This window comes from Gopherus evgoodei, chromosome 2 (genome assembly GCF_007399415.2).
Source record: "Gopherus evgoodei ecotype Sinaloan lineage chromosome 2, rGopEvg1_v1.p, whole genome shotgun sequence".
Lineage (NCBI taxonomy): Eukaryota > Metazoa > Chordata > Testudines > Testudinidae > Gopherus > Gopherus evgoodei.
The window spans coordinates 10,742,636-10,755,070 of record NC_044323.1 but is presented as its reverse complement, the minus strand read 5'-3'; the positions used below and the strand labels follow the sequence as shown (position 1 = coordinate 10,755,070).

The following is a 12,435-nucleotide window of genomic DNA, read 5'->3' as shown; positions in this document are numbered from 1 at the left end:
GCACTTTTAGAGAGAGGTAAGGGATTGACTCTGTGTACACAAATTTACAGGGGGGACAATAGGGGTGAGGTCTGTTATTTCTCACCTCCATATATTATTTATGTGTTTAAAAATGTTTTGCTGCTAACAAGCATGTTATCTCTGGAGACACAAATCTCAAGTTTGAGAACTGCAAAACTAAGCATCTCTGATGGTATCTTCTAGACCAGTGCTTCTCAAAGTGGTGGTCCACCATCAGCTGCCGGTCTGCGAGCCTCGGCTGCCGGTCTGCAGTGAGTTTCCTCGTAAGAGCGTGGAATAGAATAATAACATGGCACCGGTCCCTGGCACATTGGAAAAAAAAATTGCCAGTCCCCCACATCAGATAGCATGAGAAGCACTGTTCTAGATTGAGCACTGAGTCCCATTGGGGAGATAGAAATATTAACCTAAATAATCTATACAGAAGCCCCTGGAACCCCATAAGATTGGGTCCCTAATCCATGAACTATTGGAACTAATTTACAGAACTTTTCTTACACATTACATGAATATGTTGTCTCATACTATAGAATTAGAATTTATAATCCCTATTCCATGGTGAGAGATCTTTGAGCTATAATGTATCTCAATTAAAACTATCTGATTTAAATGATTTTTTAAAAAAAATCATTGATTTTTATCCACCCTGGTTACCAGCCCCTTCCAGAGGGCAGCGGCTCACATCAGCTGTATGTTTAAAGCAGGAACTAAGTTAATGACACAATGGAAATCTGCACAACAATCACATTACTATCCCATAGCCCAGTTCAAATTCCTTTTATCGGTTATGAATCACACTGCTGGAATGACCATTATGCTGCATTATGTAGCACTGGGAAGTGTCCTAGGGAACTGAATTATTCTGATGACTGTGAATACCAGTGAGTGCTGCTTAATCAGGAAGATGTTGGCAAAAATCAGACTTAATGGGGGTGCATTTGACGCGTGCCAAGGAGTTAAGTGGTGTTTAACCAGCTCTGGATTGTGGCTTTTTATATAAGGCCAGAGGTGTGCATGATGCCTCAAAACTGACACATACTGTGTCTGGAGAACTGAGACCAGAGCCGGTGCAACCATTTAGGCGGACTAGGCGGTTGCCTAGGGCGCCGAGATTTGGGGGTGCCAAAAAGCAGGTGCCCCCCAATTTTTTTTAAATGGTTGAGCAGTCGCTGCCGCTGGGACAGAGAGGGAGTTTGAGCTGCCGGCGGTAGGCGGCAGCCCAGGGTATCCCCTGGGTCAGGGCGCCTCCGCGGCAGCCCACAGTCCAGGGTGTCCCCTGGGTCACGGTGCCGCCAGAGGGGGCGGCAGGCAGCTCTCATGGAGCTGCCGCAGTGGTGCCTGCGGGCGGTCTGGTGGTCCGCGGCTTGGGTGGAGCTGCCACAGTTGTGCCTGCGGACGATTGGCTGCTCACGTGGCTCCGGTGGACCTCCTGCAGACACCACTGCGGCAGCTCCACTGGAGCCGTGGAGCACCGGACCCTCCGCAGGTACCACTGCGGCAGCTCCACCGGAGCCGTGGAGCACCGGACCCTCCGCAGGCACCACTGCGGCAGCTCCACCGGAGCCGCGGGACCAGTGCGTGGGGCGGCGAAATTGCCGTGCACCTAGGGCGCTCAAAACCCTAGCGCCAGTCCTGACTGAGACGTTGTTGTCATCATCTCCCATTCCTATGTTCTTCCCAACACATGCTCCATATTGTTCATTATAATGTTCTGCCATCTGGTTTCCCCCAAAGGAAATAGTTTAGTGGTCTAAGAACTAGGCTGAGAATTTCTATTGTCTCTGGAACTCCAGGTTCCAATTATTATGGATTTAAAATGGTGTCTAAGTGTCCCAACCAAGGTCAGGGCTCCATTGTGCTAGGCACAAAACAAACAGTGAGGAGCAAACACTCTCTGTCTATCTTCATATATATGTGGCTGTCCATTACTATAATATCTCAATATGTCATAGTCTTCATTGTACAGTAGAACTAGGGCTGTCAAGCGATTAAAAAAGTTAATTGTGATTAATCGCACCGTTAGACAATAATAGAATACTATTTATATAAATATTTATGGATGTTTTCCACATTTTCAAATATATTGATTTCAATTACAACACAAAATACAAAGTGTACAGTGCTGTTTATATTTATTTTTATTATAAATATTTGCACTGTAAAAATAAAATAAATAGTATTTTTCAGTTTACTGCAGTGCAATCTCTTTATCATGAAAGTTGAACTTACAAATGTAGAATTATATACAAAAAAAACTGTATTCAAAAACAAAACAATGTAAATCTTTAGAGCCTACAAGTCCTCTCAGTCCTACTTCTTGTTCAGCCAATCACTCAGATAAACAAGTTTGTTTACATTTGCAGGAGATAATGCTGCCTGCTGCTTATTTACAGTGTCACCTGAAAGGGAACAGACGTTCACATGGCACTGTTGCAGCCGTATAAGATATTTACATGCCAAATGGACTAAAGGTTCATATGTCCCTCATGCTTCAATCACCATTCCAGAGGATATGCATCCATGCTGAAGATGGGTTCTGCTCAATAACTATCCAAAGCAGTGCAGACCAATGCATGTTAATTTTCATCATCAGAGTCAGATGCCACCGGCAGAAGGTTGATTTTCTTTTTAGTGGTTCAGTTTCTGTAGTTTCCACATTGCTCTTTTAAGACTTCTGAAAGCATACTCCACACCCTGTCCTGATCAGATTTTGGAAAGCACTTCAGATTCTTAAATCTTGGGTCGAGTGCTGTAGCTATCTTTAGAAATCTCACATTGGTACCTTCTTTGCGTTTTTGTGAAATCTGCAGTAAAAGTGTTCTTAAAATGAACATGTGCTGGGTCATTGTCCAAGACTGCTATAACATGAAATATATGGCAGAATACGGGTAACACAGAGCAGGAAACATACAATTCTCCCCCAAGGAGTTCAGTCACAAATTTAATTAACACATTATTTTTTTAACGAATGTCATGAGCATGGAATCATGTCCTCTGGAATGGTGACTGAAGCATGAAGGGGCATACGAATGTTTAGCACATCTGGCCCGTAAATACCTTACAATGCTGGCTACAAAATTGCCATGTGAACATCTGTTCTCACTTTCAGGTGTCATTGTAAATAAGAAGTGGACAGCATTATGTTCCGTAAATGTAAACAAACTTGTTTGTCTTAGCAATTGGCTGAACAAGAAGTAGGACTGAGTGGACTTGTAGGCTCTAAAGTTTTACATTGTTTTGTTTTTGAGTGCAGTTATGTAACAAAAATAAAATCTACGTTTGTAAGTTGTGCTTTCATGATAAAGTGATTGTACTATGGCAGTGGTTTTCAAACTTTTTTTCTGGGGACCCAGTTGAAGAAAATTGTTGATGCCTGTGACCCAACAGAGCTGGGGATGAGGGGTTTGGGGTGTGGGGTGTGGGAGGGGCTCAGGGCTGGGGCAGAGGGTTGGGCTGTGGGGTGAGGGCTGCGGGGTTGGGTCAGGAATCAGGGGTTCAGGATGTGGGAGGGGGCTCTGGGCTGGGGCAGGGGATTGGGGTAAGGCAGGGGGTTCAGGCTCTGGGCTGGGGGTTCAGGCTCTGGGCTGGGGGTACAGGTTCTGGAGTGGGGCAGGGATGAGCGGTTTGGGGTGCATCAGTGGGCTCTGGGTTTGGGGGGCTTAGGGCTGGGGCAGGGGATTGGGGTGAAGGAGGGGGTCAGGGCTCTGGCCTGGGGGGGTTGGGGTGCAGGAAGGGGTTCTGGTTTTGGGGAGGCGCAGGGCTGGGGCAGGGGATTGGGGTACAGGGTTGGGGTGTGGACTTGCCTCCAGTGGCTCCAGGGTGCAGATGCAGGCTTCCCGCCTGTCCTGGCACCGCGGACCATTCTGCGCCTCGGAAGTGGCCAGCAATAGGTCTGGAATGGAGGTTGTTCATAACTTTGAAATGTTCGTAACTCTGAACAAAACATTATGGTTGTTCTTTCAAAAGTTTACAACCGAATATTGACTTAATACAGCTTTGAAACTTTACTAAGCAGAAGAAAAATGCTGCTTTTAACCATCTTAATGTAAATGAAACAAGCACAGAAACAGTTTCCTGACCTTGTCAAATCTTTCTGTAAAACTTTCCATTTATTTTTGTAGTAGTTTACATTTAACACAGTACTTCATTTTTTTTTTTTTGGTCTCTGCTGCTGCCTGATTGAGTACTTGTGGTTTGAAATGAGGCGTGTGGTTGACTGGTTGGTTCATAACTCTGAGGTTCTACCGTATTGATTCTCACACCACCACGAGGGACAACAATGCTATCATCTCCATTGCATAAGAAAGGAGTTGATGCACAGAGATATTAACTGAGTTGCCTAATCTCACACAGGAAGTCTGTAGCAGAGTGGGGTTTTGAACTTAAATCTCCAGTCTCAGAGTTGTGTCTGAACCACAAGACCCTAGTTCCTCTTCTGTAGAGCACAATACCTCCTCTGTTTGGATCCTAGTCACTGGCTTTTTAAAATCTAAACTGCATTAACACAGCCTTTATGAAGAAGATAATTTGAGTATCACGGATTTACTATATGGCAATCTTTTGGACAAGACCATAAAAGCAAGGGTCCAGGCTCTTTGTGTGGGAAAGAAAAAAAGATCCTGGAGATTTTTTGTTTTGCAAGGGAGGAGTTTGTCCCAGTGTTTTCCAAAATTCTCTCTCCCTCTACATTGTGCTAATTATTCTCTGGTGTCCAGCCCAGAGCTGGTTGCATTTCATTGGTGTATGTATATGACTTGGGGATTCTTCTGGATGGAAAGCTCTGTGTACATAGATATTAATTATTATACTAATGCTAATGCTCTTCTGTGCAGGCCTGCAAGGTGACAGGGATCTGTCATTCCTCCTGAAGGGCAGCCAGCTGCTGAAAGTGAAGTCTGGCTCTTGGAGAAAGGAGAGGTTTTACAAGCTCCAGGAAGACTGCAAAACCATATGGCAGGAATCCAAGAAGATGCTGAGGTCTCCAGAGTCACAGATCTGTAAGTGACCATCCCCTTATCCTAGGGACAGCGTAATGTCCAGCTGTGCAGTGGCTAGAGAAGTAATTGGTTGGGAGGGTAGGCCCTAGGGTGATCAGATGTCCCAATTTTATAGAGACAGTCCTGATTTTTGGGTCTTTTTCTTGTATAGGCTTCTGTTCCCCCCACCCCCTGTCCCAATTTTTCACACTTGCTGTCTGGTGACCCTAGTAGTAGGCCCAGGAGACAGGAAAGGAAAAGCAGGCATTCCCTCTATAGTCAGTGAGTCTGATCCAGTGCTCAGTCTCCTGGTGTCATAGAATATCAGGGCTGGAAGGGAGCTCAGGAGGTATCTAGTCCAACCCCCTGCTCAATGCAGGGCCAATCCCCAAATAGATTTTTGCCCTAGATGGCCCCTTCAAGGATTAAACTCACAACCCTGAGTTTAGCAGACCAATGCTAAAACCCACTGAGCTATCCCTCCCCCCACCCCTTAAGCTAACTTTATGCCTTCTGGATTCAAGGCTACTCTAGGGGCTGAAATGGCCCCTGGCAAAACCTAGGCAGCTCTGAGGGCTCCCTATGTCCCCCAGTACTGCTCTGCACTTGTGGGACAGGGCCAGCGTAGGAATTCTCCCCTCAGCCTTTGTGGGCTGTTGACGGTTGCTGTACACTCCCAGAGTGGTGTAAAACAGCTGTTTCAGAATGAGACCGGGGGACAGACTCTCCACCTACACCAAGCCCACCTAAGCCAGCAAAGGCTGCAGCCAGTGAGGACAGGCAGAGCTACTTCTGGGTGTGGACTGGGTCACACCCACAGACAAGGGAAAGCCCTGCACAGAGCCATAGGGGCTCCCGTTTACTGCAGCTGTGGAGAATTGCAGCGTCACCATGAGAAAGCAGAGCGAGGTGCAGAGGAGATAGTGGGAGCCTGCTGGCTCAGAGTCAGGTCTCAGAACGAAAGAGAGAGCTGCAGGGATCAAAGAGAAAGGGCAGGCGGCAGGTGTGCATTGTTGTTCCTCTGGCTTTGCCAGGGTGAGGTTGTGCTCATGGCTGATATAGAAACATGAATCCTGCCCATCACTGTCAGTAATAAAACATCCCAGCACCACAATTGGTATTGAATGAGTGCCAGGAAAACCCAGCTGTGTCACAATCACCCCCTGCTGACATAGTTATTTATTATTTGTGTTACTGTAGCGCATACAAGGCCCAGTCCTGGACTGGGGCCCCATTGTGCTAGGAGCTATAGGAGCACAGAACAAAAGACAGTCCCTACTCCAAGAGCTTACAATCTAAGTACTCCCCTGCCCACAGATAATAAATGCGCTCCTGGACCTTGACCTTATAGGGAAGAGGCTCAATCAAACAGTTGCCCTCTGCCTCCACCCTAGCATCTGCCACGTGCCCAGGGGTCTGAATTGCAAAGGTGAGTGCTCCACTGCCTGCCTCCAGAAGTTCAGTCCTGGGGACAAATGTGGCTAGAAAGGCCATAGTGGAGAGAGAGAATCTCTAAGTTTGTCAGGTCATAGGCCATTCTGGGCTTCACCATTCAGAACGCACACCTGAGAGTGAACAGTGATCCTGAACTACTACATGCTGTGACAAGAGAGGGTGACAAACACTGGCAGAGGCTGGGGGAAAAGGTGGCTGGTTGTTAACAGCTGTAAGCTCACATGCCTGTGCTTGGGGGAGTGCATCAGGCACGTGAGCTTACTGGCTCACACAGCAATTTGTGTTTCTTTTTGCTCTCCTCAGCTGGCCGTGGGTTTGTCTGATACAATTCTCCTGCACTAATCTTTGTTTTATAAGCTGCTAGGTGAATAATACCAAATATATTTGTATAGTGTGCTGCAGTGCAAGGTCACATTGCCCAGGTTGTTTGTATAATGTTTGCCTGTTACAATTGAAACTAACCAAGCTAAGGGCCCAGACTTTCAATCTTAGGTGAGTAGTTCTTACTCTTTGAGTAGTTTATGGGATTACACCCGGGGTAAGGGCTACTCACCCGAGTGAGGGTTCAGGTAGGACTGGGACCTGGAAAGGAAATGTGGTCTTGTTAAAGAACTGGATTAGGATTCAAGCAATCTGGCTTCCATTCCTGGCTCTGCCATAGGACTCCTTGTGTGCATCTCTTAATCTCTCTGTGCTTCCATTCCCATCTGTAATGGGGGGGATTATAATATTTCCTTTCTCCTACCCTGTTTATGCTGTAAACTCTTCAGAACAGGGACCGTCTCATTAGGTGTTTTCACAGTGCCTAGCATAACCGGGGCCTAAACTCAGTGGAAGCTTTCAGTCACCACTGTAATAGACATAATAATAATTAATAATTAATAAAGGCCCTAGCTAACTCACTCTCTCTCTGCAGTTCAGTCCCATTCTATATAGGTGATAGGTGTGAATGAAAGTAACTATCATAAAGTCCTTGCCCAGATAACATTTAGTTACAAGAAAAACCAGGGTGTGAATTAAAATAGCAGACTGTTCACACAGGGAAAAGGAAATGGCAAATGTAATGCGTGTGAGTATTCTCCAGGCTTGCTGAGGCCCTGAATGCACTGGGCTTTTAAGGGTTTTAGGGAACTGTGTTAGAATTTGTTCTATTCAGTTACTTGTATTTAGTTTCTTTAATGCTGTAAGCCACCACCATAATATCTGGACATATGACATAGATTAACCGAACTATCCACAATGTTATATGGCCTGATCTATTCAGGTAACATCGAGAGAGCCCCACTGAGATCAGGTCCCCATATACTAGGTGCTGTACACTCATTTAGTGAGAGATGTCCTTGCCCCAAGGAGCTTAAATAGGCAAGACAAGGGAGAGCTCAGGCACAGACAGATTCAGTGACTTGCCCAAAGTCATACTGGAAGTTTGCAGCAGAGCTGGGAACTGGACCAAGATCTCTTGAATTCCAGTCTGGAGCCATAACCAGAAGCCCAGCCTGCTTTGCTGTTCGGTCTTTGTGTTCGGCGTTTGCATTCCATCCCAGTGGGTTACCTCATGGTGCTAGCTGGGTTATAGCTGGTAATGGTTTGAGTTTGATTCTGATTCATCGTCTGTGTGCATCTGGGCTTGCACAAGCATATCAATGTATATTTTCCTGATCACAGCATAAACTGACTTTAGTTTTAAGGCCCTGGGTGTATAGTGGATTACACTTAACTGGTGTAGTTTCCCTCTCCCAGGCACTGTGCTACAGCTGCCTTCATTTGGTGGTCTGGTATTGGAAAGCATTCAACAGAAAGGAGATGCATAGTAGAGTCATCATTTGAAATAAGATATCATGGAACATAGAAAGCTAACAAAGAACACAAGGGCAAAGATGTTCTGTCAGGTGCTTGACATTTTGCTTTTAATTGACTTTTATTTTGGATTTTAGTTTGGAATCTCTATAAAATCCCAGGATTAGCATCCACACAAGCTGACTAGCATTTTCCAGAAGAAAAAAAGAATCAGTAATGTGAAAGCTGTGAGGTTTCAGAAGCTGGTCAAGTCTTATCTGCAGCATAGCTAAGAACAGTGAGATAGGTTATTATGCTCAGGTTCCTCGCTCAGCAGAGCACAGGTCATATTTCTGATTTGAGGGATTTCCTGCTATTGTGGGTACTGGATGTAAGGTCACACAGAAATAACAGGGCTGTAACAGACTCACATCCTCTATGTGGGTCAGGCACAGCGGGGGATTTGTAACACACATCAGCGGGTTATAATTGCTCCTCCTGGTAATGAAGAATATACATTTTAAATGTTCTGATTATACATTTAAAATAGTTGTGAAAGATGCTGGCTTGACATCTTGGGTGACTGATGTCTCTGTTTTCAGAACTCATCTTTCAGCTAATCTGGGAGCCAGCTAGTACAGGAGCCCAATGATTTATGTGATTCTGGCATGGTTCAGTGGGCCTACAGGGCCAGATTTTCCAAGGAGCATAGTACATTGGATGCTTGGCTCTTTTGGAAATCTGGTCATGAGTGTCGCACTGGGAGCTGACTAGCGCCGAGCGCTTTTGAAAAACTGGCCCTAATTATGGGTGTAAATCTGGTTGTAATGCCCAAGCCCTCTTGCACTGCCAGGCATTCTGGTTCACCTCTTTTTGCTTTTAAGATGGAATGATTACATTGCAATCACCCTCTCATTCGTTTCTGTAACACCAATCATAAACATCAAAGCCACAGAGGCCTAGTAAATTCATATAGACACATGACCAGTGAGAGCTCTCATGGGAGAGAGATGGGAATGGAGGATGAGGAGCAGGAGAAAGAAGGAAGGGGGTGAAAAATCCTGAATGCTAATAATCTTCTGTAGTCAGCTGCTACTCAGATATTTTGACACACAGTGTGGGTTTCATAGTACACTGAAACACCGAATGCAGCCATCTAGGACAGGAAGTGAAAGGGTATATCCTACCCAGTCCAGAGTACAGCAGGAATTTAGAAAGTTGGGCTCAGGTTTTCAAACATATTCAGGCACCTAACTCTCATTGATTTCAATGGGAGTTAGGCACTGAAGTCCCTTTGAGAATCTGGGCCCTGGACGCACATCAGGATTTGGGAAGATCCCTGGGGCTAGTCCTTATGCTTTTGTTAAAGTGTTCATAGGGTCTGACACTGCTCTTCCTGAATTTAATAGCACTTTTGCCTCTGACTTCAGTGGTAGCGGGATTAGGCCTTAAACGACCACGACCTTGGCTTTTATGTCTCCCAATCCTCTGTCGATCCCAGGCCTAGCACCATAATGAGGCAGGAGTTTAGTGCTGGCCCAGCCCAGCAGCACTTCCTGCAGCACACTGGGTTTCTCTTGGTTTGTCCCGGCACTGCCCCAGCCTGGCGCTGCTAGGCTGCTGAGAGCTGGCTTGCAGCCTGAAGGTGTTGTGGCTCCAGGACTCATCCCCTGCTCGTTAACTACAAAATCTCACTGCAAAGCAGCTCCCGTGATTTCCTGTGCACTGCCCTGTACAAGGGCGAGAAGCAGAGCTGCAGCAGGCATAAGAAACGTCTCCCCCAATGCAGCAGGGAGAGGGAGTTGTGTTTTCTCCTCAGTATGACACACAGCTTTGAAAGCAAACAGATGTATGTGTTGGATGGCAGAAATGAGAGAGAGTTTAGAAAGCTCCCTGCAGCCTGTTCCTGGAATGGAGAGAAACACTCTTGACCCTGTGGGACTGTATTTCTAGTTACCACCATCCCTCCTTCATATAACGAACTGGCAGAGAGTCCTCTTGGTTAGTAGCTAGCATAATAAATTCATAGATTTCAAGGCCTGAAGGAACCATTGTGATCATCTAGTCCAGGGGTTCTCAAACTTCATTGCACCACAACCCCCCTTCTGACAATAAAATTACTACATGACCCCTGGGGAAGAGGGGGGTCAGAGCCTGAGCTCTGCTGCCCTGGGTGGGGGCAGAGGGGGCTGTAGTCCGAGCCCCATTGCTTCAGGTGCAGGTGGAGCCCAGGCTTCAGCTTCAGCCCTGGGTCCCAGCAAGTATAATGCTGGCCCTGGTGACCCCATTAAAATGGGGTCATGACCCAATTTGGGGTCCCAAACCACAGTTTGAGAACCACTGATCTAGTCTGACCCCCTATATAACACAGGCTATAGCGTCTTCCCAAAATAATTCCTTGATCATATCTTGCAGAGAAACATCCAATCTTGATTTAAAAAATTGTCTGTGGTGGGGACTCCACTTTGACCCCTTGATAGGTTGTCCCAATGATCAGTTTCTCTACCGTTAAAAATGTGTGTCTTATGTCCAGTCTGAATTTGTCTAGCTTCAGCTTCCAGTCATTGGCTCATGTTATATCTTTCTCTGCTAGATTGAAGAGCCCATTATTAAATATTTCTTCCCCAGGTAAATTCTTATAGAATGTGTTTAAGTAACCCCTTAACCTTCTCTCTGGTAAGCTAAGTAGACTGAACTCAGGGAGTCTGTCATTGTAAGGCTGGTTTTCTAATCTTTTAATCATTCTCGTGGCTCTTCTCTGAACCCACTCCAATTTATCAACATCCTTCTGGAATGGTGGGTGTCAGAACTGGATGCAGCATTCGAGCATAGTGGATGGCAGTGAGTAGTTTGTTTAGGATTAAAAGCAAACGCCAGGCTGGAGTGACAGAACTGAGTTCAGCTGCTTGCCCAGAAAGGGTGAGTTCACTCCACTCATAAAGTCCAAGTTTTTGGGCCCTTTGAGTGTGGGAGATCCAGGAGCTGACCTCTACCTTCCAAACCCCGGGCCAGCTGTGGCGCTCAAAAAATCTGAATGTGAGTGACTTGGCCCTAGTGCCAGAGGAAGCCTGTGTCAGATGCAGGGGGACTGCCCTGGTGGTCAAACCCCCAGGTGTGAGCTTAGCCCCACAAGGCCATTCTTCCCTTCAGCCAGATTTGTTACCTCAGGAATTAGTGTTTCAGGTTTAGGTGCATGGAGCAAGGCAACAGCTCACCAGCACAGCACCTCCTGCTGGTCATCCCAGGAATTAGCTTTCCAGCTCCAAAGCACCCTCTGTTGGCTGATGTCTCACCTGCCGCTGGCCCCCATGTCCCTCCCTGACCTCAGTACCTCTCTATGTCAGGGTTCTGACTCAGCAGTAACCCACACTCTGGGTCTCCCCACCCAGGGGAACCCCCAACCCCTTATCCCCACCTTGCCTCAGTGGCTACTGCCAGCCATCATCTAGCCCCCACTCCCTGGGGCGGATTGCAGTCTGTAAACCACTCATCATCAGCAATGGAGGTTTGGACCTGCTGCCTTTGCCTGCCCTGGGCTGCACCTCTGCAACCCCACTATCCTTCCTGGCCTTTAGCAAGGTCTGCAGCCTGTGGGTTTTCCAGACTGGAGCTCCCCAGCTCCTCTGGCCTTCCCCCAGCCCTGCTCTGCTCTAGGTACCCTGCTCAGTTCTCAGGCACCCAGGCCCATCTCTCTCCACAACTAGAGAGAGACTCTGTCAGCGCCTGGCTCACTGGCCTTTTATAGGAATCAGCCTAACGTATTGGCTCCCAGGGGTAGCCCTTTTCCAGGGCTGTTTCAACCCCTCCCGGGCCATTGCATTATAAGGTTTTACGCCCTCCTCTGAATCATCGTCCCTATCTGAGACTGGTCTGTGCTACATTGATCTGTGGTGACCCCCATGAGCCCTGACACCAGGCACATCCCAGCCTCGTCACAGCTTTTGCTGCGCTGTCTCAAGCCCCCTGCACTTGGGGCCAGATGGTCACAGTGGTAAACTGCCCTGCAGTTGGGTTGGTCTGAAGCCACGTGATTCTGGCAGAAGTAAGGAATGGTTCAGCTCTTCCGGGAGTGCACACATGGAGCAGGCCTGCTGCATCATTTCTTAGGATAGTGCATCCTTTGTACTCCTTTGCAACATGTCTGGTCCACTGGTCGATTTGGAGTGGCAGAGCCATGTTGCCTGCCCCCATTGTGGTGCCTTGTGTC

At 47.0% G+C, this 12,435-nt stretch overlaps 1 protein-coding gene across 2 annotated transcripts in view; it reads left to right on the top strand.

Annotated features, from left to right (window-relative positions):
* Positions 1–12,435, top strand: part of PLCD1 (phospholipase C delta 1) — a 103,329-nt gene that overhangs the window by 24,996 nt on the left and 65,898 nt on the right. For both annotated transcript variants that reach the window (XM_030549982.1, XM_030549981.1), the window contains exon 2: positions 4,854–5,018. In XM_030549982.1, the coding sequence (XP_030405842.1) occupies positions 4,854–5,018 (165 nt within the window). The remainder of the gene's footprint in view (positions 1–4,853; positions 5,019–12,435) is intronic.